The 25753-nt window shown below is 48.5% G+C and overlaps 1 protein-coding gene and 1 long non-coding RNA gene across 4 annotated transcripts; one reads left to right on the top strand and one right to left on the bottom strand.

Annotated features, from left to right (window-relative positions):
* Positions 1-1429: 1429 nt before the first annotated feature.
* On the bottom strand, positions 1430-25405 carry LOC108492912 (tyrosine-protein kinase SgK223). 2 transcript variants are annotated; one of them, XM_017805766.1, is made up of 7 exons: positions 25344-25393; positions 23819-23889; positions 22450-22840; positions 19241-21078; positions 10209-10366; positions 6248-6981; positions 1430-2783 (listed from the first exon to the last, which is right to left on the bottom strand). In XM_017805766.1, the coding sequence occupies exons 3-7, from the start codon at positions 22804-22806 to the stop codon at positions 1746-1748; spliced, it is 4125 nt and encodes a 1374-aa protein (XP_017661255.1). In that variant the 5' UTR covers positions 22807-22840; positions 23819-23889; positions 25344-25393; the 3' UTR covers positions 1430-1745. The 2 variants fall into 2 exon arrangements, with proteins under 2 accessions (XP_017661255.1, XP_017661256.1); XM_017805767.1 differs by lacking the exon at positions 23819-23889 and having other exon boundaries at positions 25344-25405.
* Positions 16720-24694, top strand: LOC108492913. 2 transcript variants are annotated; one of them, XR_001873276.1, is made up of 3 exons: positions 16720-16871; positions 19308-19380; positions 24540-24694. It is a non-coding gene; the product is annotated as an uncharacterized LOC108492913 (long non-coding RNA). The 2 variants fall into 2 exon arrangements; XR_001873277.1 differs by lacking the exon at positions 24540-24694 and adding an exon at positions 20905-20995.
* Positions 25406-25753: the final 348 nt, after the last annotated feature.

Genomic DNA, 25753 nt, shown 5'->3' with positions numbered 1-25753 from the left:
TTAAAAAATCCCTGGCAGCCACAATTGGAGCCATCCCACATTCTTCCAGCAGGTAGGGACATGCACAGCCTCTTCCCTAAGGGAATCAGGGGAAATTCATTGCAAATGGGTGCCCAGCCAAGGAACCCTCCCATCAGAAGCAGTCATAGCCAAACAGATTAAAAACAAAAAAAATCCAGGTGAGAAGCCTGGAAAAGATTCACAGAAAGCGTATGAAGTGTCAAAAAAATCTAGGTAATTAAATTTTCCCATAAGAGTAGGCTGGGTCTGGAGGTGAATCAAGGCTGAAGGAAGGCACTCATTAATTTCTCTCTGAGTTGGGAGGGGGTAACTCAGCTAGTGACATCCTGTCTCAGCTAGGCAGATACTGGGCTCTCTCCATGTGTCCCAAATCTACCCCTTCTCCAAGGGCTGCAGAACTGGTGCCAGGAGCAGGGCAGCTCATCTCTGCCTCGTGTTGGGGTGGAAGAATAAAAGAAGCCCACAACCTTTTGGAAAGTTGTTTTTCTCTGAGCAGCACAGTCTCTACCAAGCTGAGCGGCTGCTCTATGTCCAGTTAGAGGGAAAGGGGTTGGAGGGAGCCAGGCCAGTTTCTCCCTCTTTCATTGTGCTGCTCCTGCATCACATCTGTCGGAGGAGTACATCTGAAGTACACTCAGCCCTGTGCATTTCTAATTCAAACATGAGCAGCAATAAAACCCTCCCAGCCTTCAGTCTGGTGTCCCTGGCCTTTCACATGCCAGCTCATCTCTTGATAAAAGGGTTAAATAAATGTTAGACACAAGGGACAGGTGAAGTACCAGGCGAAGAGAGGGAGCTCAAGGGATGAGGAAAGCAAAGCAACCCAGCGGCTGACTTCCCCCCAAAGCCTTGGAGGTGAATTGGGGATTTTCCACTTCATTAGCTTTACAAGGGGTAATTCCCAGCATGCAGCATCATCCTCATGAACAGACCCATCCCGGGCTTTCTCTCACCCTTTCATATCCAAGACCCTGCATGGCTACTGCACTAGACAGGAAAGCCACGCTGTATTAGTATCTAACAAAGGTAACACCTTTGTTAAAGGTGTTAGTATCTAACACCTTTATTAGTATTAGTATCTAACAAAGGTAACACCTGATGTTAAATTGCCTACGGTGAAAAATGCAACTGATATACAGAAACAAGCAGTAATTTTTGTTTTTAAAGTGAGAAGCAGAATGGATGCCAAAACCCATAAAAGATGTGAATTTGAAAGTCCCTCCTGCTTCTCCCTTGTAAAGGAGCATTATGTGAACTGCCCTTGGTCCCCAGGAGAAGCAGTCAACCATTCATCCCTGCTGCCCACTCTGGAACATGGTGGTGTTCCTGGGCTCTGAAGCTTTGGGAGAGGTGGGGATCAGAGGACTGTCCCATAGGCACAGAAATCAACTCAAGTATATTGAGCTCATTAGAAACATGCACACACGCAGGCAGGGGTTTATTAGTCCACATTTAACATACCAGAAAAAAAAACCCAAAACAAACAACAATAACAACAAAAACCCCAAAACAGAAAATCCCCCAAAATTGGGGTAGGTTCCCAGTTTTGCCTGCTCGCAAACTAACAGTGCTGAGGATACTAAACGTGTCTGGTGCACTCTGACTGGAGTGCAGGGCAGGAGGTGAACATGCATTTGCTGCTGAGATTCCAACCTCTCACATATAAAGGGGCTGTGTACCTTTAGCTGCAAGGCAACCAGGAGCCCTCAGAGACACATCCAAGGTCAGAGAAGCTGCAGCAGTTTTAATGTATGTAAGAGGGAGGCCGGCTCAGCAGATGCCAAGTACTGGCAGCACAGCCAGTCCTCCAGTTCAATGCTCCGCTCTGTGTCCACGGCCCTCTCTGCAAACTTCATCATGAGCAGGGCACGCTTCATGTCCACCCAGTTCTGAAGCACCTGGCGGAGGGTTTCCTCATGGCTGAGGGGCTGCTCCATGAGGTCTTTTCGGGGTCCCCAAAGCAGACACTGCAGCATCCGCTTGGCCTCAGTGATCCGCACACGCTTGATGGGGTCTGCTTCCAGTAGCAGGTGGGCCAGCTGCTGGAGTCCCCGGGAGTAGATGGACAGGCTGGGTAGAGCAGGGAGGTCCTCAGGGCTGTACTCCTGCTCCCTGAGGTGCACCTTCTCCTCAAAAGGGTTGGGCTGGTGCAGCAGTTCATAGATGAGAATACCAGTCTGAAACTCATCAAATTTCTTGTACTGAGAAGCCGACACAATTTCTGGGGCCAGCCGGGCCTGACTCTTCTTCAATTTGGAGTCTCCAGTTCCAGTCTTCTGTTTAGCTTTCAAAAAATTGCTGATGATGAGGCGGGGTAAGTGTTTGTCGTCTTTGGCTTTTACATAGCTCATGGGAGGCTTGCAGGGAACAAGCAGGAGGTTCTCCAGGCATAGGTCACGATGGATGATGCCGTGCTCTTTGAGATGCTCCAGGCCATTGCAGAGCTGGAGGAGCAAGAAGCAAACGCGACGTTCATAGAGCTCAGGCTTGGCTTGGTGCAACATCACTGAGTCCCTCACAAAGTCGGCAGTGGTCTGGCTCGGCACCTCGCGGGTAATGACCACCACACAGTCATGCTCACTGGCAGTGCGGGACGGATAGAGGCCATCCCCAGGCATGCTTTTCCCCACATCTGAGGCCAGCAACATGCTGGAGGGGACGGAGGCCACGAAATGACCACAGTCCTGCTGGATGTTGAAGTGGACTGGCACAGCAGGGCTGCAGTAAGAAGCAGCCACCTTTGACTCTTGGGTTTTACAAATCTGTGAGGAGAGACCAAAGGAAAAGTCTCATCAACCAGTGACAGAGACAGGGCAGAGACTGGAAGTTGAGAGGTGGGTTCCTACACTGTGATTTGCAGATGCTAAGACAACAGGAGAAGCAAAATGCACATCAGTCCCTGAAGTACTTTAAACTATCTCCTGGCTTGAAGATTGTTCTCGTCCTGCAACACCCCAATGTTAGCAACCAGATGTCTGTGTCACATTTCTGAGTCTGCTTCCTTTGCCAGGCAGTGCCCAGTAATTACAGGAAAGGAGGATGGTAGCCCTCCCATGAATAACTTTTGAAGGTTTTATTTCATTGCCAATAGAAGCAACATAGCTTTTACATCATGGATGTCATTGAGATAAACTACTGCAACCCAGAAGACATACTGCAAAGAGAAAAGCAAAGCCTATGGCAGAAGCGTGCCACCTCCATCTCTGGAGATGGTAAACACTTGCCTGGATAAGGCCCTGTGCAACGTGACGTGTCTATGAGCATAGTGCTGTTTGGAGTGAGGGGTGGACAGAGACCTCCAGTACTTTCTTCCCATCTAATTCTTCTCTGGTCCTAAGCCCTGGAGCCACTTTCACATCCTCCTCAACCATTCCACTTCCTTGTGTCAACAACTATTCTCAACCCCATGATCAACAGCTAAGGGAAACCAGCAACAAGCTGCGCTCATCAACACAGGGGAAAAAAAAACCCACCAAAGAGAAAATGGGTGCTAACAACAGGCCTAGAAATAAGTGAGAGTGCAGCAAACTCTAGGGGAAAAAAGCATTTTATAATCTAGATTTTTTTAAAACCACATGACTTCCATTTTCGTTTTGTTCTGTATTTTAGCTTTACAACTGCATTAGAGACTAAACAAACTCAAACCCAGGTTTATTAGAGGAGTATCCATTAGCTTATGGGACCTTCTGGCATTTCTATTATACACTTTTTTTCCCCCTTTATTTAGTGATGTATTTATATCTCATCCATAGGAATCAGCAACAGGCTGAAACTCAGCATAAAAGGTTTCAAACCCTGGAGCATGCCACTGCCAGTCACAGCATGCGTGCAAAATTGGAGAAGAAATCAATTTTGCCTCCGAGTTAAAATATGCACAAGAATAGAGTGGAGCTGGATAAATGGGGGCTGCTTTTGTTCTCCTCTAGCAAGGGTTTGAATCTAGGCATTTGCAGGTAATTCACTCAGATGAGACAATACTGTGAAGACAGGCATTTCAAATCCCTATTGTCCTCTCTTTTCTAAACAAAAATACCCTGCCGTGGCTGCATGCTTATTTTGTGGAAAGACAAGCTTTGGAGAGCTAGGCAAACTGCAGATTAACGAAGCGGGACCCAGGAGGATGCAGAGGATCCCCAAATGCAGAGCAGACCTTCCAGCCCTCTGGCGAACAAACCTACTTGTTCCTCTCCGCAAAGGAAAGATGTGTAAGGCATAGGAAAAGGGAAGAAACTCCTGGCAAGAGAGGAGTCTCTGGAAGAATAACTGCAGCCGAACAAATACAGGGAGATCTTCCCCATCCAGCCATTCTTCGTGACTTTGGCTGCACCAGAGCCATCCTTCATGCTGAAAGTTCCGAGTAGAAGCCTGGGGCTGGCTCAGTCACGCATCTCTAAGTGGAGAAAGAAGCCAAGGCATGGAGCATATCTTGGCTTAATTCCTCTAAAGCCATTTCACATAACTCTGGCTTCTTCAAATCATTTTATACATAGCCATGTCTGCCTTTGCACAGCTCAGACTCTGGTTCCTGCTCCTCAGCAGGCTCCTTGACTTGGGATCCTCTGCCCGTTTTGAACTCTCCAAGTCTGATTTTGTCATAGGTCTGTGATCTCTTTCTTGTCAAAAAATCTATACCAGAAGCCAGGAGGGGCAGCTAGGAATCATCCAGTTGCAATGTTTCACAATTATTCATTCCCTATTTTGGCTACCAAAAGGATGGTGGCACTCGGGAATATTGCAGGAACTGTATCCCTGCACATGGCTAAACACATACAAAACATCACTATGCTGGCACAGAGTATGGACTTGTTGGAGTGGTTTTGGCTTTGTTATGATGCTCTGCAGTGTACCAAGGGCACAGAGTAAGCCTACATCACAGGCAGGGACACAAAGGCAGTCCTGCAAAGAGTTTGAAATGTGCTGTTTCTGCCTTGGCAAGAACTCATGCACTACAGCCATACAGCTGACCCACTGAACTCCACCTAACGTGGCAGGCAAAAGCAGAGGTATGCACGTGCCACAGGAACCACAGATCGAAAAGGCACACAACAGTTCACTATGCAGTTCTGAGGCTTCAGGAGGAAAGATGTAATGGATTTAGGTATAACATGCAAGAAAAGCTGCAGCTTGGAGTGCTGGACTAGGGGTTTTGGTACAAGATCTCATCAAACTCCACTCTGGTTACCTACAGCCCTCCTGTTGGGGTGACTATACTGTTGGGGTGACAGCTTTAAAGCTGTCACTTAACTAAAACATCCCCTTAGGGTTCATAATGATGGAAACAATTCAGCAGAGATTTTTTTCTTTTTTTTCCTTACTTAATCCATCTCTGACTGCTTTTTTGGGAATTACTATAGGTTTTGAAAACAAGCTGAAGAATAAGCAGCAATGAGATGTCCCTAGTGTTGAGTCAGAATGGAAATTAAAATCTCTGTATTCAAGTAGTAACATAGATCAAGAAAAAAAAAATCTGCAGGATGTCCATGGAACAGGTTGGATAAGCTTATTTATCCCGGTTTCAAAGAGCTGAACTATTGCACCTCAAGTTTCCATTTCAAACATGTATTCCTTAGAGTTACAGGAGAATATTTCAAACCTGACCTTAAACAGCATGTCTGGGTCAGCCCTGCATTGTTTAATTGGCATCTGCAATATCTCATCGCCTGCAGTTTCAGGATCATATAAGCACTCACATGGTTTCTGGGTCAGACCTTCCACTTAAAAGGCAGGCAGAAGCAAAAATGCTGTCTTTTGAACAGCCTTTCATCAGCTTGTGTCATCAGAGGCGAATGCCTCTGAGTTTAGAACAGAGTATTTGCACAAAGATGTTTTTAGAGAGAAACTGGTTGGGTTTCAGGCCCTTTTAGCAATAAGCATCTGACTGGCATTTGTTACAATGAAACCTACTTTTCCAAATTAACCTTTGCCAGGGGAAAAGTGGCAATTTTGGAAGTGGTTTTGCTTGCCAAACTTCACCTGTGAGAAATACAAGCAGAGAAAACAGGCCATTGTGTGCCGATGGTGCTTTTCAAAGGTGTTCTGCAAAGTCTGCTTCTCACTCTTTCACTCAAATCCATACACCAAAAAGGGGGAAAAATAAGCTTGAAGGTTCACTCCCAGCTCAGCTACTATGGACTTCCATTCAGCCTTGGACCCTGCAGCTCTCTGCCTTATCCTCCCAGACCAGACGATGGAGGTAAGCCTGGATACCTCCTGGGTGTGCACTTACCTTCACAGCGTAGGTAGTAGAAGGGTCCTTGGAACAAGTGGCACAGTAATATATTGCATCCCCTGAATCACAACAGGGCTTGTTGCACGTCAGCTTGAAGAGTGACCAGTTGTTCTCACTGAAGTGCAGCTCGTTCTTCTGCTCCCGCATGAAGCAATCCTCACATTTGGCAACCAGGCGGCGCAAGGACTCAGCGTACAGGGCCCCCAGCTTGGTGTACACTCCCTCCTTGCTGTCGATGTTGCTCAGGAGGTTGTGGAGGCTGGAGGCCGATGACACCTGGCTGGACACACTGAGCTGCGAGGAGGAAAGGGACTGGAGGTTTCTGCTGGGGACACAAGCCCCTGTGCTCTTACCACTGGTTGAGCCCCAATAGCTGTTTCCTTTGGAGCCTTTCTCCAAGGACTCGGAGGAGGAGAAGGCGCCGGGGCGGCTGCCCAGGCTGGCTGGGTGGATGAAGGGAGGCTCTTCTCGGAGGCAGACATTGCTCTCGGAGTGGCTGACATTCAGCCTGGGGCTGGCAGCACCAGCTGCTTTGCCTGAAGATGCCTGTCCCCCAAAAAAGCCATCTGGAGAGGACACCGTTCTGATCACTGTCTTCTTCTGAGGCAGAGGGGGCGGGCAGCTGGGGGCAGAGGAGGGACCATCCTCACTGGAGACGGGAAGGAAAGGGACAGGGGGAAACACTTGGCTCTCAGTTGGAGGGGGCGAGTGGTTCAGCTCAGACGAATGCCCTAGGAGACAGCAACACACAAGAAGACGCCATGAGCGGCTCTTGCAGGCAGGAAGCACAGGTCCTTCTCCATATCCCTGACATCCCCAGGGCCCTGGCTGGAAACACAGCAGCAAGCCAGGTTACATCTGAACCCAGTGCCCAGTCCTCAACTATTCACAACTGCAAAGTTTCACTGAAGGGGTTAGGGATTTAATCCAGCTTAATACAGCAGGCTTGCAAAGCAGGCTGCCACCAGCCATCTAGAAATGCACTTACCCACCCCCGAAACCACTCCCCTATGAACTGCATATACAGTAGTAAAAAGGTAGTAGAGGGTAAATATTTAAGCTGTGATGTCATCCACAGGGAGGTAGGAATGAAGCACTCTACACAAGGACAACCTTTTAAACACAGCCTGTTTCACCTGGGAGCTGCCACCCAGTGCTTCAGCAGCACGGCATGATAAGGACAGAGTGACTCATGCTACACAGCTCCAGCCCTCTGGCTGTTCCAGGGCAGCCCAAGAAGTATATTGAACCTTTCTCCCTGCTTCACACAGGGTAAGGGTCACTGAGCAAGGTGTGGGATTTTGGCAATTTCCATCCTCCTGAAAAAATCTGGCCTCCGCCCCTGCCTGTCTCCCAGCTTATTGCCAGACCTCCTTGCTCAGAGGGCAGGCTGGCTCCACTACATAACAATAAACCCCAAGCAGCTCCACATGCCATCTGCACATGGATTGGGTTGGGATGGTTGGCTCATTTTGAGCAGCAGTAGCAGCTGCTTTCCTGCCTGGGCCAGACTGGAGACAGGTAATACAATTACATGCCATGGAAAAAGTGGGACATTAAAAAAAGGGAAAAAAAGTGATTTGACATAGAAATAAAAAATAAAGTAATTTCAGGTCATGGAGACAGAATACATGAGGAGCGGAGGGGAAATTAAAAGAAGAGATGCAATAATTTAAGAGACTTTTTCTATGCCACTTCAATGACAAGTGGGACTATTGATAAACTTGAGCTCTCCTAACAACTTGCATGCAAATGTAGACCTTGAAAGGTGCATGATGGGGTTTAGCTCCAAGCAAACTTAGCAGATTTCTTTCTTTAAATCCAACTTCTAAAGCTGTAGAGTGGTAAAAAACCATCCTTCCTCCTCACAAAGCTGCTGGTAAGGATTCAGCTGCCAGGAGGCACTTCCCCACAGTGACTTTCTGGCTGCTCCACAGGAATGCCCTGGGGCAGTTTCACGTCAGTCTGAAGCAGGCACTTGTCTCCCTCACAACCCAGGTGACTCACCAACAATCACGCACAACCTCCAAGTGCAGGGGCTCAGATTCCTGAGTTTACAGCCTGTTCTAGGGTGTCACTTGCAGGGTCAAAGCCATACCAGTTGTGTCACAGCAGGAATCCCTGTTAGTTGCTCATCACCTGAGACCACATGAGGTGAGGGCATGTCCCCTAGTTCTCCACTATCAGAGTGGATGCTGGCATGATCTGGCCCTGTCCCTCCTCACCAGAGTTTGGTAGCACAATGTCAGTTTTCATTTTTCCCCTCCACTGCCAAGGGTGCCTGTATGGCACTGCCAAGGCATCTCCTGTAATGCACCCCATCACAGCAACATCATTGAGAGATATCTCAGGAATGAGCAGCACTGATTTTGGCTTCTGTAGTAGATGAGTTTCCCATGCAAGGCAGTTTCAGCGCCCCATTTGTGACAATACGCTCAGAAACAGCTCTGTAGGAAATGTGAATCAGCACATCTCTTTTGCCCCAGTTCTTGGATGCTGAACTCTGACTCCTGTTGGATCCTTGCCCCAGGTGTCTGCCTACATTGCAAACCCAGCTGCCCAGCAAGCGACTGCTCTCCAGTTTCAGCTGAGAAGCACGTGGCCCAACAGTTGAGATGCACGCCTCAAGCTTTAATAAAAACCCAGACATCTGCATCACACCATAGCAGGTCCACAGGAAAGATTCCCTCCATTAAAACCCTGTAAAAAGCCGCAGGCAGGGATCATTCAGCATGGCACCTCTTTCCACTTCTATTCAAGGGGCTTTGACAGAGCATGCAGCCAAGAAAAATTCTTCAGCAAGCAGCCCAGAGCAGCTCAACAGAGGCATCTCTGCCAGGACATGCAGCTGAATCCCTGTTTCATGAGACAAGATTTACTTGCAAGAGTTTTAGGGAACAAACATCAGTACTGGAATCTTTCGCAACCAGTCCACATGCCAAGCCCACAGATGCCAAACTGCCCTTAACTTTTTTTATGTGCTGCTGGGCTCTGCCCCAAGCAGAGAGTAATGAATTAAACCCTTTCACAACATTCCTAACACTGCTCTGCACCTTCAGCATAGAGTCCTTCTGCATGGCAAGGGCTTAAAAGATCCCCTCCACTTCATATTTTAACATCTGACAACATAGCCAATTAATCTGAGCTCACCTCAGTGACTGACTGCATAGCTTCATGCTTGCATCAGCAAAAAAATTGCATTTGAGTATTCATTTAAAAACTCATCTTTCCCATGATGGGTTTAAACAGTTGCTTCTGTTAGTGGAGGCAGAAAAATCCTCTTGTCCCCATCATTTTTGACAGCAAAATGCTTCCGTGCCCAGCAAGTAAAGATCCAACACATGTGAGTTTTTCTTACCCCTGTACAATTTCCTGGCATGGTTTTACTCTCAGACTCCAAGTTAGGGGTGGAAAAATGGAGTTTCCAGAGCTCTGGCTCTTAATTTTATTGCTGCACATTGTTGCTCTTGGAAAGACAGAACTTCCACTACACGAAGGTTGCTTTTGCTAAGGAAATACTTTCTGAGCTGCTGAACATGTTAGTGCATGTCTAAATTACGCACTGATGAAAAAAGTGACTTCATAGTAAGTATTTTTTAATCTCAGTTAAACGAGTGCAGGCAGATTTTTTTCCCCTTCAAGAAATAACTGGGAACACAATGAGCGGGAGAGATCACCTCTAGTACAAGACTCCTTCTGGTACTCCTCAAAGCTGTGGAGGACTTTCTATGGCAGTACTACTTGTGATCCTGTGAAATGTATGAAGCATAAGCAGGATAAGGACAATCACTTTCAGATGGGGGTTTTATCCAGACAAGAGGAGAGCTACAAGGTGAAAGATGAAGGGTTGTCAGGGGAACTAGGGGATCAGACCCTCATGATCCCCACTCTGAGGATGCTGCCCTAGCAGTGGGCCTCAGGTACAAAGCTACCTCTCCCATACCCAGTGGTCACTTACTCCCATCACTCCCGGTCTGTGTGTCGGAGTCAAGGCTGTCGCTGGAGCCAGCTGTGAAGCTGACGTGGACGCTCTGGAAAGGTGGGCTGAGGCTCTCAGCAGAGCTGTTGCTGACCCTCTCCAACTCAGTGTTACTTGGGTTCATTTTCAGAGTGTGCCTAGAGAGAGCAAAAGAGAATAGTCAGGAGAAAGATGGCAAAAGATACCCTGCATGCACTTGTGCATGGAGACTCAAGCTGAGAGCAGTGTTAGCTTGGCCTCTGCCTATCCACACACTGTGCAGCTCTTTAACATGCCAGAGCACCTCATTCCTGTGCGTTTTTCTTCTTCCTCCAGCACCTGGGGAATTGTATCCCACTGACTCTGGGCAGGTTATAAGCTTACAGTCCCCATGCCAGCCTCCTAGAACAAACTGGCTGCGCTTGACCAGAAAAGGAAAGCCAATAAGCCAAGAGCATTCAGCCCCAGCTTGCACCTCCTTTGCCTAGCATGTGTGTGGTCCTTGAACACATCACATTTTGGCCACTGTCACTGGGAAGGGGGGAGCCACTAGTGTTTGCCTTCAATGAAGTTCTCATGAGAAGGGAGTAGCATCACTCCTCCCGTTTTACAGAAGGCAGGTCGAAGCTGGGAGTCTGAGCCCAATTCCTTCATGACAGAGGGACAAGTAGAAGAGTCATCCATCCCTGGCCGCTGTTGTCTCAAACAGTGCATCACAGTAATAACTGGCACCTTAACAAAAGAAGAAGCAACTCTGCAGAAAACATGAGTCTGCCAAAATCAGAACCTACCATGCAGGTTTTAATGTAAGACCTACAGTTTTCCATGCAGCTTCCACCTTAAAAAAAAAAAAATAAGCCAAGCATAAACTGGGCTTATAACCTGCCAGGTCATAGTTTAAGTGATAAGTTCAGGCAAGCAGGACTTTTTGCTAAGATAAAACCATTTCCCCTGCATTTTGTTCATTTTTTCTGCATTGATAAACCACAGAAACTGTTGAAATAGGCAGCAGAGCAGACCATAAACACTCCTAGCTTTGGTACTGTTCAGACTGTCAGCCAGCAAACAAAGGTTATCGACACACATTTTTAAGTAAAACTGTCAATCCGCTGATAAAATTCAACACATTGATTAAGAACATAAAGGGGTTAGTGGCAGACTGGGACAGAAGTAAAAGGATTTCCACCAGCTATCTTGCTGGAAGGTATCCCGCATTTCCTAATCAGACGGCTGAATAGCTGCTGAGAAAGACAAACAAAAGACATGCACAACGACTTTCTTGTGGCACCCTGTTCACATGCATGGGATCCCTCCTCATCCAAAACCCCCAAGCACAGCAGATGCTATGAGAGATTTTCATTTAAAGACTGAGAAATGTTTTGTTCCCAATCCAGACAAAGCACTTACTCTCGTGTCCACACCACCACATGGAGAGCAGAGTGTATGAGAAGCCCGGAAGAAACTTCTGCCAGACTTCCTCATTTGCCTGAGCAGCCTTGGTCTAAAAATACTCAGAGGCTGATGAAAATAAGGCTCTAAAAACCACTTCAGGTATAACCCCAGCAGAGACACTGGTCTTGCACCAGTGATGAATTTACCACGGCAAGCCTCTTGGGGATGATTTACAAAACTTCACAATGTATTACATAAGACACAGTTTAAAAAACCAGAGGGAAGGAGAGAGAAAGAGAAAGGTTGAGGATTTTAGGTCTGTTACAACTAATGCTGTTGAAAGCAACCAACTGCACTTAAATACTTTTTTTTTTTTTTTACTATAACGTTATAAGTTTATCCTATAATTTCTTCACACGTTTAATTTTAGTAATTTGGGTGGAAAAAACACAAGGGCACACACCCATGCGGGTGCACTGTCTGACCTGGCAAGAATCAAAGACGCATTTGAATCCATAAGAGAAGAAGATTTTACAAGAGAGCTGGTCTCGATCTGCACAGATGTTTTCTAACACAATCCTCCCCCCAGACCCGCAGAAAAGTTGGTGCATTTCTGTTCCTTTCCCATCACTAAACACAAATTCACAGAGCTGCCTTACCATTCCCGCACTCAGAGAGAGAGATGGGACTTTGCTCGGCGCGGACCAAGGTCCACCGCGCACAGCCACACCTATTCCTCCAAGCAACCTGGGTGCAACGCGGCGTCTGCCAGACCCGTGCTGGCTGCTGCCTTTGCTGAGCTCAATGTCGCGGTGAAATCAGTCGCACAGCAAGCCCTGTTTCCTCTCCGTACCGCCGTGACTTATGTAAAATGCAGTTCCTGAATAGGCGCACCGAAATAGAAATTGTTTGCCGCTTAAACGACATCCTGCTCTTGTTTCAGATGTTACAGCCTGGCCAGCTAATACCTCCTGGAAATACCTCTGCTTTACATCTCCCTCTTTTCCTAGGAGCTGCTTGAAGCCCACGCTGCAGCCTTCACAGCCCACTATACCAAAGAATTACTGAAAACACTTGCTAGGGTCAAACTCTCCCATTTCAGTAAAATTCCAACCCAAGAGCTGATCAGCTCATCACTGTGGCAGCCTGTGAGATCCTGATTTACAGCTAACCTGAACTTCCCCTGCTTTGCTAGTGTTCCTTCCACCACATGTGAGTGCAAGCTCAGAGGTGTCTGTTCTCCATCTTGCCCTTTTTACCAAAAGATATTGGAAATAAAGAGTATCAACCCATGTTAAATCTAAAGAAAACATTAGGATTTCCATCCCCTCCACCCCTGTCACCGCCTTGCAAACATCTGTGGGCTACACTCCCCTTCAGAAAGATGTAACAGTGGTTAATTTATATCCATTTCAGAAATGCCTGCTCAGCAACTTCAAGAGCAGCACCAGAGCCGCCTTCATGCTTCTGTGCATAAAGAACAGGTCACAAGAGTCAGCCTTCCCAATCTAATAACTTCAAAACAAACGATTTCACAGATTTCCATCTCTCCAAATTATTCTGGTGGCTTTAAATACACTTCAATTACTCAACACCCTCCATGCAACACACTGGCATATTCAGGCAACTTTTCCTGTTCACTACTCCCCAGTTTTCCCATCATAAACAATTTCATCCAGCTGACTTTGCACATGACTTTCCACAGTCCTGCCTAAAACAAGTCAAGATTGAAAAGAGCGATCTTGCAAAAAACCAAACCAACCCAAAAAACCCTAAACCCCAGAGTCTGGAGTTCTATAGTATTAAAAAGGGATCTGGTTCATTTCCCATGTCCCCCATTGCATCTCTGGCTGGGGCATGCTTTGTCTTTCCCACAACTCACATTCAAGCAGTAGTCATGTGTTAAATCTCACATTTCTTCAAAAATCGGGGTCCCACCTGATGTTGCTGCAGGACTCCAGCATCACCAGCTGCATGCCTTGCACTTCTCAGAGTGGAGATGGGCACCAAAGCATGGCTGCCCTAACCACAGCAGACACACATGCCTTGGGATATTGCCCCAGGAACCTCTGGACTCTAGACATACCTTCAGCTTGAATTTCCTGCCTGAGATTTGACATGCAGATCTGGTTGCCTTCCACAAGTGGAAAGGGCAGGAGGTTTTGAGAGTGGGAGAAGGCCACTCAGGCATAAGAGCTGCAAGGTTCCCGCTTGCTCCTTTCCAGCAGCCATCACACATGCAGCCTGTTGGCGGCATTGGAAGATGCCGCGAGGCACGTCTCTCTCGAAGCAGAGACCTGATCACAAGGAGTGCTGGCTCTGCACTCCCATCACAGGAGTCTCCCAGCCTTTCTGTGCTGGCAGGAGCGGGTCACCTCTTCTCAGCACAGACAACAGGACTTGTGCAGATAACAGAGATGCTGAGCTTTATAAATCATGTGACAGTGTAACAGAGAGAGGAGAGCAGAGAACACACACAAATCACCACAAACCAATCTGCAGTCCAGGAGATGTTTGGTGATAATGTCAAGAAGACATTCCCTCCCAGAATAAAATAATGGAACTAATGCACAGAAGAGAGAAAAGCCAGACTGCATTACAGCATCAAACATAACATATGGCTGGGCATAATTATTACACAAGAGGAAGTACCATTGTACCATGTGCTTGTCTATCATGAAATATGAATAATTATATCTTCCTCCTCCCTCCATTGCTGTTTCTTCCAGCATCTTTCCCTGGAAGCAGAGGGAAATTAAAACCCAGCATACAGGAGTTTACAACATTTGAAGCTTAGATTTGTACTTATCCTTCTGCTACCAGCTGGCAAACGTGGAGAAACCAAAACTGAGGTAAGGGAAAGACAGGATTTTGAAACACTCCTAGCTCTGTTTAGAGGAGTACACCACTTCTCCCTGTACCAAAGGAGTTTTATGTAGAGCAGGTTAAGTTGAAACTAGGATTTGGAGCCTGGAGATGCATAGGAAATTTCAGATGGGGTGCAGAATTAAGATGGTAGATGGGTCAAAATTTAAATCACTGCATACTCTGATGTGGTGAAGAAGATAACAAATCTCATTTCAATTTCCAACTCTGCACTTTTTTAAGTAGTGAGACAGGAAACACACAGAAGAGTGAACAACTTTCATTTTAAAAGAAACAAACTCTCCTAAAAGATTGGCTGATAAATCACAACCTTTTAAAGATGATTCACTGGCAGAAGCAGCATGAGAAATTCCTGATTAGTTTCAGACAAAAAGTACCAGGGGAATCCAAAAGGTGTATCCCCTCTCTGTCCTGGAGCATAATTCTCTCTCCTGCTTGAGCCATACTCTCCCTTCTTATTTTTATTTACTTATGTAATTATTAATTGTGTACTTAAATTGCTGCCATCCAGAGTTTCTTATTTATTTATTATAATTTGTTACATTAATAATAATAAATCTGGCTTGTCCTAGGTCAAACAGTAAGTACCTGCTGTCATCCGTCATCACAGAGAAAAAGATCAAAATTTGGAACCCTTGCGACTTCCAGCTGCATTTGTAATTGCCACAGCGGCTCCATGATGCCAGTATGCTTTTGTCACTGGGCTGCACTCTGACACTGAGCTTCAAAGAGAAACAGGTGCCTCAGGAATGGCAAGAAAAGAGGAATACTCTGCCTCGGGTACAGTGCTGCTCTGCCATAGACTGATTGCTGGCAAGGAACACACAGCACAGTCCCACCAGCTAGCACTGCCTCCTCAGTGAGGAACAAACCTGGCTCTATTCCTGGCGATCCAGTTCCCAACACCTGTCTCTTCTCCTGGTGATCCAATTCCCAACACTGTAACATTCCTGTGTTCTGTTCCCTCTGGCAATAAGCAATGGCAGCAGCACTGTAACATGCAATCTTGGCACACCGCAAGCTCTTTTGTCCTGGCTGCTTTCAGCAATGACAGGTGTTGGGAAGTGCTGTGCTACACACCTTTGTTACCCCAAGCAAGTGCATTCAGCAAATTTCAGAAGCTCTCTGCAGCACTGCCTTTTGAAGGTGGTGTTAATTATGATGAAAACAGTTCAAGAGGCAACAACTCGAGATGCAAAGCAGCATCACCGTTTTCTTTCTTTAGGAGGCACATGAAATAAATTAACCATCAAGGTTTTTCAGGCTAGAAGAAACTACAATAATCATTTAGCCTGATCCTCTGCATAAGAGAGACATAAATTTCAGCAAAGATTCATTCCTTGTGCCAAGAAACTGAAGGCCACGCTAGAGCATTTCACACCAAACAACCTTTAAATCTTCATTGAACATACACGTCCTGGGGATCCTAGTTTCCCTAGTGAGCCCTTTCCTTAGCCAACTACCTTCTCAGCTTTTGGAAGAGGACCAGCCACCATCTTCCCTTTCCAATCTCTTCCCTCTTGTAATTAAAACTCATTTGCCATTGTGTTTCAGAGCAAGCAAACATTAAATATCTATAATCTTTCATACAAGAGGATTGTATGAAGAAACAGTTGCAAGAGATCCAGAATAGCTTTATACAGGATGAAACAGGATAAATTCATTATTTTCCTTTTCTGTGCCAACTTTTAAACCCCTCTAAAATTGCTCCTTCTGCCATCCTCAGAGACAGCTTACTCCAAAACCAGAGTTTCCTCAGTGTCTGGCAGGAATTTACCCTATAAAAACTTTTTTCCCTATTAATTGTTAGAGCCAAGATGAACAAAACAAAATCTACAGACTTGTTTTTTCTTTCTCTGCTTTATAACTAGTTCAAACACACATGCAAGTTTTCTTTAAAGTAAGTAATTAAATTTAAATAGGAAATTCAGACAGACTTCATTTTCCAGCATGAAATCAAATATCTTGCTGCAGCTTGAGATCTAGAATGAAAAAGGATGGTTACACGCCCTTCCTGCAGCTGAGATGAACCCTGATTTGCTAAGCCCCCAGCCCAAAGCCTGTGCCACAAACAGATCTATGCTGGCTTTAGCTCTATCCATCCACCAAAGAAGTCTTTGCAGTTGTGCCACCAGGGAACATCTCGTGCTGAGGCGCTCAGTCTCTGTGAGGTACTATGGAAGCATAACAGAAGGACCAGTGTTCTTCCATTAGGGACAAACACCTGTCCACAGATTGACCGGCACTAGGAGAGTATGGAGTCACCTTTGTGACTCTCCTTCTTCAGGCATTTGGCTGCAACCTGGAAGGAAGGGAGGAGATGCTCCTCCAGCACCAGGTCAGAGCCATGTCATAGCCCAAAGCTGCAAGCAAGGACTGCCCCAGGTAACACAGTCCTGCTATGGTGACTTTACCAGCTGTGCATGCAGCTATCCCTCCCACCGCCCTGGGTCCTGCGTTGACACGCTCAGACAACCCACGCTGGAGACAAAAACAAGAGCACACTCGAAGCAAACAAACAAAGCAACCATCCAGGTTTGCCCAGCTTTCGAAACCTGCCTCTGATCAGATCACTCCTCAGGGCTGAGAAGCCGCTGAGCTGGGGTTTGGTAGCCGGAGGGAGGGATATGCTTTTGTAAGTAAAGCGCCCCACAGCTCAGCCAAAGGCATCAAGGCCCTTAGGAAGCAAATACCTGTAGCACAACGTGCCCTACAGCCACAGGGGGTAACCAGCACCTACCTTAACCACCTGGCAGGGTTTTTGACTCTGCCAGCATTTTTGGCTCTGCCAGAGATCCTAGTCACAGATGTCATATGTTCCCCAACCTCAGTCTCCCTGCCTGCTTTGACACAGGCTTTCTAGCATACAGATGCTTTCAGGATGACTCAAAAGCAACTGTTACAATTGGCACAGCCTGATCACACCAGGAGCAGGAAATAGCCTCTCCAAGGAGCAGAAAATGCTCCACGCCCCTCAGGATGGATTGTCATAACACCACAAGGAGGGCAACAGCAGGGCATGCTCCTGGCTTGGAGCAAAGCTGGTCCAAGTTACCCAGCCAAGGAGACACCCTGACACAGCAAGGAGCCCCCTGCCTCCTCCCAGCACTCATGAAGGCAGAAAGGAGATTCCAAGCACTGCCAGGGAAGCATCCCTGCCCCCAGTACAGACAAAGGGCTCTACATGATTGCTCCTCCATAAGCAGGAGCTCCCAGCACGGCGAGTGGAAGATACTGCTATTTGAGTGCCCGCACCCTTCTGGCCTGCACGGTCACCTCTGTCTGCTGTGCAGGGAAAGGAATCAGGTTCTAGAGGACTTTCAGAAGGCAACTCGGTGTTTCCTAAATGATCACTGCTCAACAGCATCTTATCTTCTCCACTGGGGCTCAACAACGCCTCATGTGGCAAATACAACACAGGCTGCTAGGAGACACCAAGTGGCATCTGTGTGCTCACTTGCTTGCAGACCTTTCCTTTCCTCTGACTCCAGCCAGCATGCAGCACCATAGCAGGAAGCCCAACATTAAGAACTAAAGCCATTTGTTCATCTCTTCCCTTTCCTTAAGAAAACTCACTTGTCCACCCATTAGTCAATTTAAACACTAGTTCCCTGGGCTAGCCAACCCCAAAACACATGGAAAATTCACAGTCTCAACCTGGAGATTATGGTATCTACGCAGAAGCATGGCCATAGACCCCAAGAGTAAGTTCTCCTCCAAACACCCATCCCTTCTTCTCCTGACTTTTAAATCAAGAAGCCAGAGTCAAATCCATTGTGCAATGCACAATTTCAGGTAACAAAATTGACACACACAATAAAGCAAATACAGGATATCTGCAGAAGGTGAAAGTATCCCTCTCCAGTATGCTCAGACAACCTAATTCATGGACAGCAAATAAAATTTTCTTCCCCCATTACACTTTTTTTCCCCCCTTTTTTTTTTTGTGATACACACAGCTGCAGATACTGAATGCACACAAAGTATTATAAGCCTGTTTTTTTGGGGGTTTTGGGTTTTTTTAATTGCTTAGCAAAGCTAGTTCCTTCCCAGATGGACAGAACTCCCTCATTCACGTTTGTTTTCTGGGGCCTGCTGTTGCCCTGCCGGCAAACCTGACTTCCAGGAGAGTGGTGAGCAGAAGGCTGCCTGAAGACAGGTGGCTCCCACACAGAATAAGTCCATGTTGGGCAAGCTCCAATTACCTGCTTGCAGGCAAGGAGCCCTCTCTGTGAAATTGCAGCTTCCAGAGTTCACCTCAAAAGCAAAAAGACATTAGAGCTGAATTAAAAATGTGGCTTTTGGAGGCCCTTGTTATTAGCATTAAGATAAGTTGCCCAGTTCCACCTACACAAGGAGACTGCAACACCACATTTTCTATCCTATTTGACATGAGGGAGCTGCGCCAAGACAGAATGAAGCTGACCTGGGAAACACCAGGTCTCCCAGGCACATATCTTGTTTTCACTTGAATATTGGGACTCAAGGCCATACCTTGCAGCCCTGAAGGGCTTTTACAAGTGCACATGACATTCAAACCAAGACTTGCAAAGATCAGACAGCTCTTCAGAGTAAAAAGATATATAGCTTTTCAGCTGTGCAGTCACCTCCCATGCTCCTGAAAGCCCATCTTCAAACAGAAAGGGAAGAAAAAAAGAACAGGAACCACCTCCTAGTCAATGAACCCCTGCAGCAAACACCCCAATTGCAAATGGTTAATAAGACCACCACACACACACTCACGGGGGCTGTACCTGGACTGCTTTTTTGGAGGCGGCGGCGGCGGTGGTGCAAACTCCATACCATTACTCTTGTCTTTAGGGAAATCAAAGGAGAAAGAAGATGATTTGGTGATCCCAGCCTGGCTCTCCAGCATCAGGCCATCATCCACAAGGTCGGTACCAGCTTTTCCATTCTCAGCTCCTACTGCCCATGGGTGAGTTAAGAGCTCCTGCTCCTCTTCCTGCTCCTCCTCCTCCTCTATTCGGCACTGCTTGGTCCATGTTGGGGTGTAGTATTTCTGCCTCCTGTCACAGGATGAGCCTGCCAGGCCTCTACTGGACTCTTCCACAGAGACCCCATTCACATGAGTGCACGGAGAAGGGGATGCCCCAAAGGCACCTGTACCAGTGCAGCTCCTCGGCAGCAGCTGAACACCAGCCCCATCATGGCTGTTGTCATCACCAAACCTTGCCACATGGGAGCTCACTGGCAGCACACAGTTCCCCCCACTTCCTGGCTGGCTGTTTTTGGACATCTTTGGGGGAATGGCTGGACTGTCACTAAGTGAGGTCTTGGCAGGAGCTCCCAGATGAAATCTTGGACTGTTTTCACTTCCAGATGCTTGAAAAATCTGTCCAGGCTCAATGGCAGGTGATGACGTCCCAAAATCGGGGTGGGAAGTGGGGCTGATACACGGCCACTGAACTCCTACTGCTGAGTCGGGGCTGCTGAGGAATATTGTCTTGTGATCATCCTCAGTGTGCGCTGTCATTACAGTTATCTTTGCTGCCACCTGGCCAGTGGAGTCCTGATACTCCTTCTCACCCCCCAAAGCCCAGCCACCATCCCTCCGTGACCCATCAGCTTGCTCCTTCACAGTGCCGTGGGCCAGCTTCTCTGCTTTTGCCTGCCCACTGACAGCCTTCAGCTGTGCCTTCCTCCTCTTGGTGCTCTCGGCATAGATTGGATCACCGCAGGCTGGCTCGGTGAGGCGAGGGCGCTGCGGCTCCACCAGAGCCTGTTGAGGGGTGCCCGAACCCTCAGTCTGAGGACCTCCAGTGACAGAGGGCTCCACAGGGAGAGGCGAGCCCTCATCCTCCCGGGACAAAGTAAAGGCAGTTGCCCTGCTGCTCCCTGTGCTCTCAGGGAGGGCGGCAGGCTCAGCGTGGAGAGACAGCTTTTTCCTCTCTGAATACAGGGCATAGGGGAGAGGATCACCATGGTCTTTTGTGATACAGAAGGCCACATTCACAGCTCTGCGCTCCTCTTCGCTGAACTTGACTGCCCGACCACTTGGCCTAGGAATCTCGGGAGCATCCCGCTGCTTCCACCCGCAGGGAGCGTGACTCTCCTTCTCGAAGCGTGCAGCCTTCCCCTCTGTGCAACACGACTCCCATGAGACAGGGTGCTCCCTGTGGCAGTTTGTGATTGAACAGTACTCGCCCCCTTCGCTTTCAAAGCCAGAGGAGATGTGACCACAGTCACCCTCTGAAAGGAGCACGGCTCCTTCTCTGGCTTGGGAAGAAGGGTTTCTGCTGGAATTAGTGGTGCTTCTGTCCCCCAGTGCAGATGGATTAGGGCAGGGGGCCCGATGAGGCAGGGCAAACTTGTCTTTGGCTCTGTCCTCCTGCTTGCCCACCTCACCCACAAGTACCAGGCTGTGGATGGAAACATTTCTCTCCACTCGACTTTCCAGGCTGCGCAGACCCACCATGGAGTAGCTAGGAGGACAGCAAGACAAGCAGTCACTGGGCAGGTTGTGAAGGAAGGGCTTTCTCACACCACCGTTGCCAAAATTGTCAAGGCAGATCCGCTCTGCATCTCCTGATTTCAGAAGGAGCTGCTTGCCAGAAACCACACCCCAGCTGACCTGCACAGATCAAAGAGACAAGTGCATTGTCAGGATGTGCATATGCAAAATGAAAGAGAAAAAAAATAAAGAAACCAATGCAAAACTAAAACTGCAAAAACTGAAGTCCACCTCCACTGAACAGTCCTCTGGCATTCACCATCCATTTTGCTGTGCTCATCACACCAATAACTTCCACAAACATTTCCTACTAAAATTACACTTGTCATATTTCCTGGACCATTTGCAATCCTTGCATTTCTAACAATGGCAACGCAGTGGAATAAGGCATTCTTCTTTCTCTTTCCGTGGGTTTGCTGCCAGAAACGTGTCCAACCTGTCATCCTGTCTGTGAATCACCGTGCAATTAAAGATTCAGAGAGGGAAGGAGTATTTGCACCTCTCTCTGCTTATTTTCATTTCACTTCACACTGCTCCAGAGTGTGTGACTCTGGAACACAGACACAGATTATCACAGGTTATCCTTGGCTATGCTCAGCAGTAGGGAGTGAGGAGCAGGCAGGGTATCTGAAATCTCTTCATCAGAGGGAGATCTATCCTGATTGCCAAGGGAGAAGCAGGAGAGGCAGAGTAACACATGCCTATGAAGCGACCCCCATTCCAGGATGGCCAAACCTGCTCCCACAGCACAAAACTCAGCCTGAGGCCAAATCTGCATGTACAGATCAAACCCCATCGATGATGGCAGTTTGCACTCTTGTGCCCTTTACCCCTAAAACAGAAGAAAGGAATAGCAACAGGAGGTTAAGGAAAGAGCTGGTGAGCCCTGACTCTCCTCTGGGGCAAGAGGAGATAGGAGTACACCTATGCCACAGGCAGAGGGAGAGCAGACCATGCTTCACTCTGCATGGCTGGGGCAGTGCTGGTATCAGCTGGTCAGGGCGAGGAGTGCACCACCCATCTTGATTGCAACTCAAACCACAGGGCTTGCCAGTCTGCAAGCAGGGAGCAGTGCTACACCCAGAGGGCATTACTGCTCTGGCAAAGGTCGGGAGCCCAAGGAGTAGGAAGGTGGGGCACTTCCTTCCTCACCCACAAAGACCATGGATCCAGGTAGCACTGACTGCAACCAGGCGAGACATCTTTTCCGTAAATCTTCCCAGGAAAATAACTTTAACCCGCATCCTCATTTAAAATCCGGAAATTCCTAAAGAAACAATGTAATTTTAAGCACCTTTGCACATGACTTGCGAGCAAAAGCTCATTCAGCTTCATCCAAAGATACTTTGAGAAGGCAATATACGGCTTAAAAACCTGAGTCAAGACCAGAAGGAAAAACAAAGAGAAGGAAACGGTTTTAACAGCTATTCCTAGCACTCCTGAGAAAAGGTAAGTAACGGGAAGTCATGCTTTGACTGGATTAATCATTACCTGTGACAGATCTGCATTCATGTTCACATCCGCCCACGCGTCAGAAACATCCGAGTTTATCATCGTTGGCTTCACAGCAATTGTTGGCTTTGAGAAAGGGGAAGTATTTACACCTTCGTCGTCAAACGCGAGGCTCTCAGGCTTGGTCCTAACTCCATTCGGGAGCACGCCACAAGCTCCCGTGTCTGGGGTTGTTTGCAGCCGATGGGAACTCTTTGGGTTGAAGCAGTTTTTGCAGGAGCCTGGCTTCCAAACGTGTTCCACAAAGTCACTGCACGCAGACATCTTCAAATCCTCGTGGGTCAGACTGAGAGCCCACTGCGTCTTCTGCACTGTCCTCTGCTGCTCATCTTGCATTTGCTCCCGAGCCACTCAAAGTTCACCTGGTTATCTGGAAAAGCACAACACTGTTTGATCAGTTTGATTATAGTCCCAAGTGGGAAGATTTTTAATAGGACAGGTGATAATTAATCTTACTCTGCCTTCATCACAAAGGTGTATTGTTTACAAGACTTTTTTCACAGCTTAGCTAAAGCCCACACAATCACTTGAAAAGCCTCAACTTCTAAGCATAGCTCTGTAATGGAGAAGACATCAAGCAAGCAGCATTCCTATGTGATTTAATTCCCTGTTTAATGAGTGTGTATAACCAGCATCATGCAAGGTTTAGATCAAGGGTAAAGAAAAGGAGTCTTGGAAATAGCTGTTCACAGCCACACAAGCAGAGCAAGGCAGGAAAAATTCCTTCTCCAAAGTGGCATCCTCTCTGGAAAATAAAAAGGCCTAGAGGACCAGCATCAGCAACTGTGTAACCAAGGGGACCCAGCAACAACCTTCCTTCCCCCAAAAGCGCCACTGTGATTACTGCCATGGTACACAAAGGCTTCTCTCCCACCCAGTGCAACAGAGAAAGGCAATCAGCAGGGCTGGGGCTGGCACTGATTTGAGTAAGTGTCTGGCAGAAAGCTCTTATCTGGTTTGCCAAGAGCCACAAATAACAGTGTCAGCTTGCTGAAATGATTCATTGTCTTCAAGGGGAGAAACGTTTTGCTCTTGGATTACTTACAGACAAGGATTCCTTCCCATCTTCCTTCCCCAGGAGGAAATGCCCCAGGAACAAGACATTCCTTCCTGCATTCCTCTGCCCCCCCCCCCTCTCCCCTTCTGGCCAGGTCTGATTGCACTCAGCCAATAGCTACCTGGAACTAACAACTTTGGAGATACTTCAGAGGAGGACTCCCACAAAGCTCAATGGATTAGGGAAGAGAAGATCAGAGAATGCAACTTGATGAGAAAAATTACAGCCAGCTGCTATGGATGTCAGGGCACACAACATGCCCTCACGTGGCTCCACAGAGTCCTTACTCACCTAACCAACTTTAGGTCATCATCTCCTGGCCAGCTGACCCCCAGGCAAACCGAGGCTCCTTCCTCAAGGATCTACAAGTGAACAAGCACTTCTGTACCCCAATCCCAAAGGCACATGAGCAAAATTTACCAGCCTGATCCTTCAGCACTTCCTCCACACAGGCATACTGGAACCCCAGCAGAGCTATGGACACCTTTGTAGTTGCATGCACCCCTAAACCAGCTTGCACTTCAGTAAAAACTCTTGCCTCTGGGCTCAGAGATGCCCTGGCCAGCCTCTTCAACAGCCACTGCACTGTATGGCATAAAGAAAGACAACTAATAAGAGCCTAGGTGGGACAAAGAGAAGGGGGGGAGAGCCACTGACCCACATGCATCACCTGAATTCAAATGCCACCTTTAAGAAGGGTGTCTTTGATCAGGTAAAGCATTAGTCTCTGCAGACTCCTTCTGTCTGGCAGGCCAATAAATTAGGATCTGTTTCTTGAAAAAGCTGAAAAAAGAGGAATATCAGTAGGATTCACAAGTCAGATTGCAGTATGTCTCCCTCTTTTTAGGGAAGAGACTGTTTTAGACAGCTTTTTCCATGGACTTCACAGAGTCTGAATTAATCAAAGGACAGCAAATCACTCTCAAACATATTCCAACACTTTCAACGAGATGAACAATATTTGCAGGGAAATCATCTTTAAAAAAAAATTCTATTCTTTGCATCCTTTTAGATCGAGCACTGAGTGTCCAGCATCACCCAAAGTTGAACAAGTGTCCTGATGAGACAGAAAAAAAGAAAAATCAAAGGGAGGGAAGCAACACCGGAGCCACGAAAAACTCTTCACTTCTGATTTAATATTCGGCGCTGCCAACTTAAAACCCGGGGTTTCCCTCTCTGCAGCCCGACCAGCCGTCATTTCTCGCTGCCCATACCCCGGGCAGGCGGCCCGGTGTCCTCCTGCCGGCTCCGCACCCGCGACCCACCCGCACCAAGCCACGCGGCGCCGCGTGGGGAAAGCCCTCGGGATCTGCCGGGAGAAGGGGATCGAAAGCCAGGACTTGGGGCTGCCTCCGGGCAAGCCGAAAGCCGGGACCTGGGTCTGAGGCATCCCCGGAGCCCCCGCGCCTCTCGGGACACCGGCAAGCACCCGATATAGCGGCTACCTGTTCTCTAGGACAGAGGGATGCCAGGCTGCGGCACGACGATGCTTCGGCGCAAAAAAAGACCCGAACCCCCAGCCCAAGCAGCTCTGCCTGCCAGACGGTTCCTCCGGGGCGCCTGACGTCCACCGGGACCGAGGAAAGTTTATCGGGCAGGGCCCCTCCAGGGGCTCCCGGCGGTGCCGGTCGAGACCGGAGCGCGCCCCGGGCCGGCTGCAGCCCCCTGCCCCCCGCTCCCCGCCCGCATGCTCGGTGGGCACCGGCACAGCCCCGCCGCCCCGGCCCCGAGCGGCGGCGCCGGGACCCCTCCCAGCCCGTCTTTGTCCCGGGAGGCGGAGGCCCGGTGCCTGCCCCGGCAGCAGCTCCTCGCTCACCAGCCTCCCGCGGCTGCGCTCGGCTCCGCGCTGCTCCCGCTCGGCCGCCGCCGCCGGGCGAGTGGCGACCGGGTCCCCGCGTGGGCCGGGGCCGCCCCGCCCCGCTCCGCCCCCCGGCCCGCCCTCGGGGCACGGCGTGGGCAGTGGCCCGGGCGGGAGCGGCGCGGCGGCTCCGAGGCCCCCGCGCGTCCTCGCCTCGCACAAAGAGCGCCCGCGCCCCGCAGGGGCACCCGCGACTCCCAGCGACATCCCCGCCACCATCACCACGCCTCCCAGCAGCGCTCACGCAGACCTGCACCGTCTCAGGGTTAGCGAGTGGGTATCAGCCCCCGGGGGGATGCAGCCACCCACATACCCAGCATCCCCGCACAGACCCCATAGGGTCCTACCCAAGCACCCACGCCGACACT

Source organism: Lepidothrix coronata, unplaced genomic scaffold, assembly GCF_001604755.1.
Source record: "Lepidothrix coronata isolate B3197 unplaced genomic scaffold, Lepidothrix_coronata-1.0 Scaffold13, whole genome shotgun sequence".
Classification (NCBI taxonomy): domain Eukaryota; kingdom Metazoa; phylum Chordata; class Aves; order Passeriformes; family Pipridae; genus Lepidothrix; species Lepidothrix coronata.
Note: the sequence above shows the minus strand (reverse complement) of the source record. Positions and strands in the feature narration are given on the sequence as shown.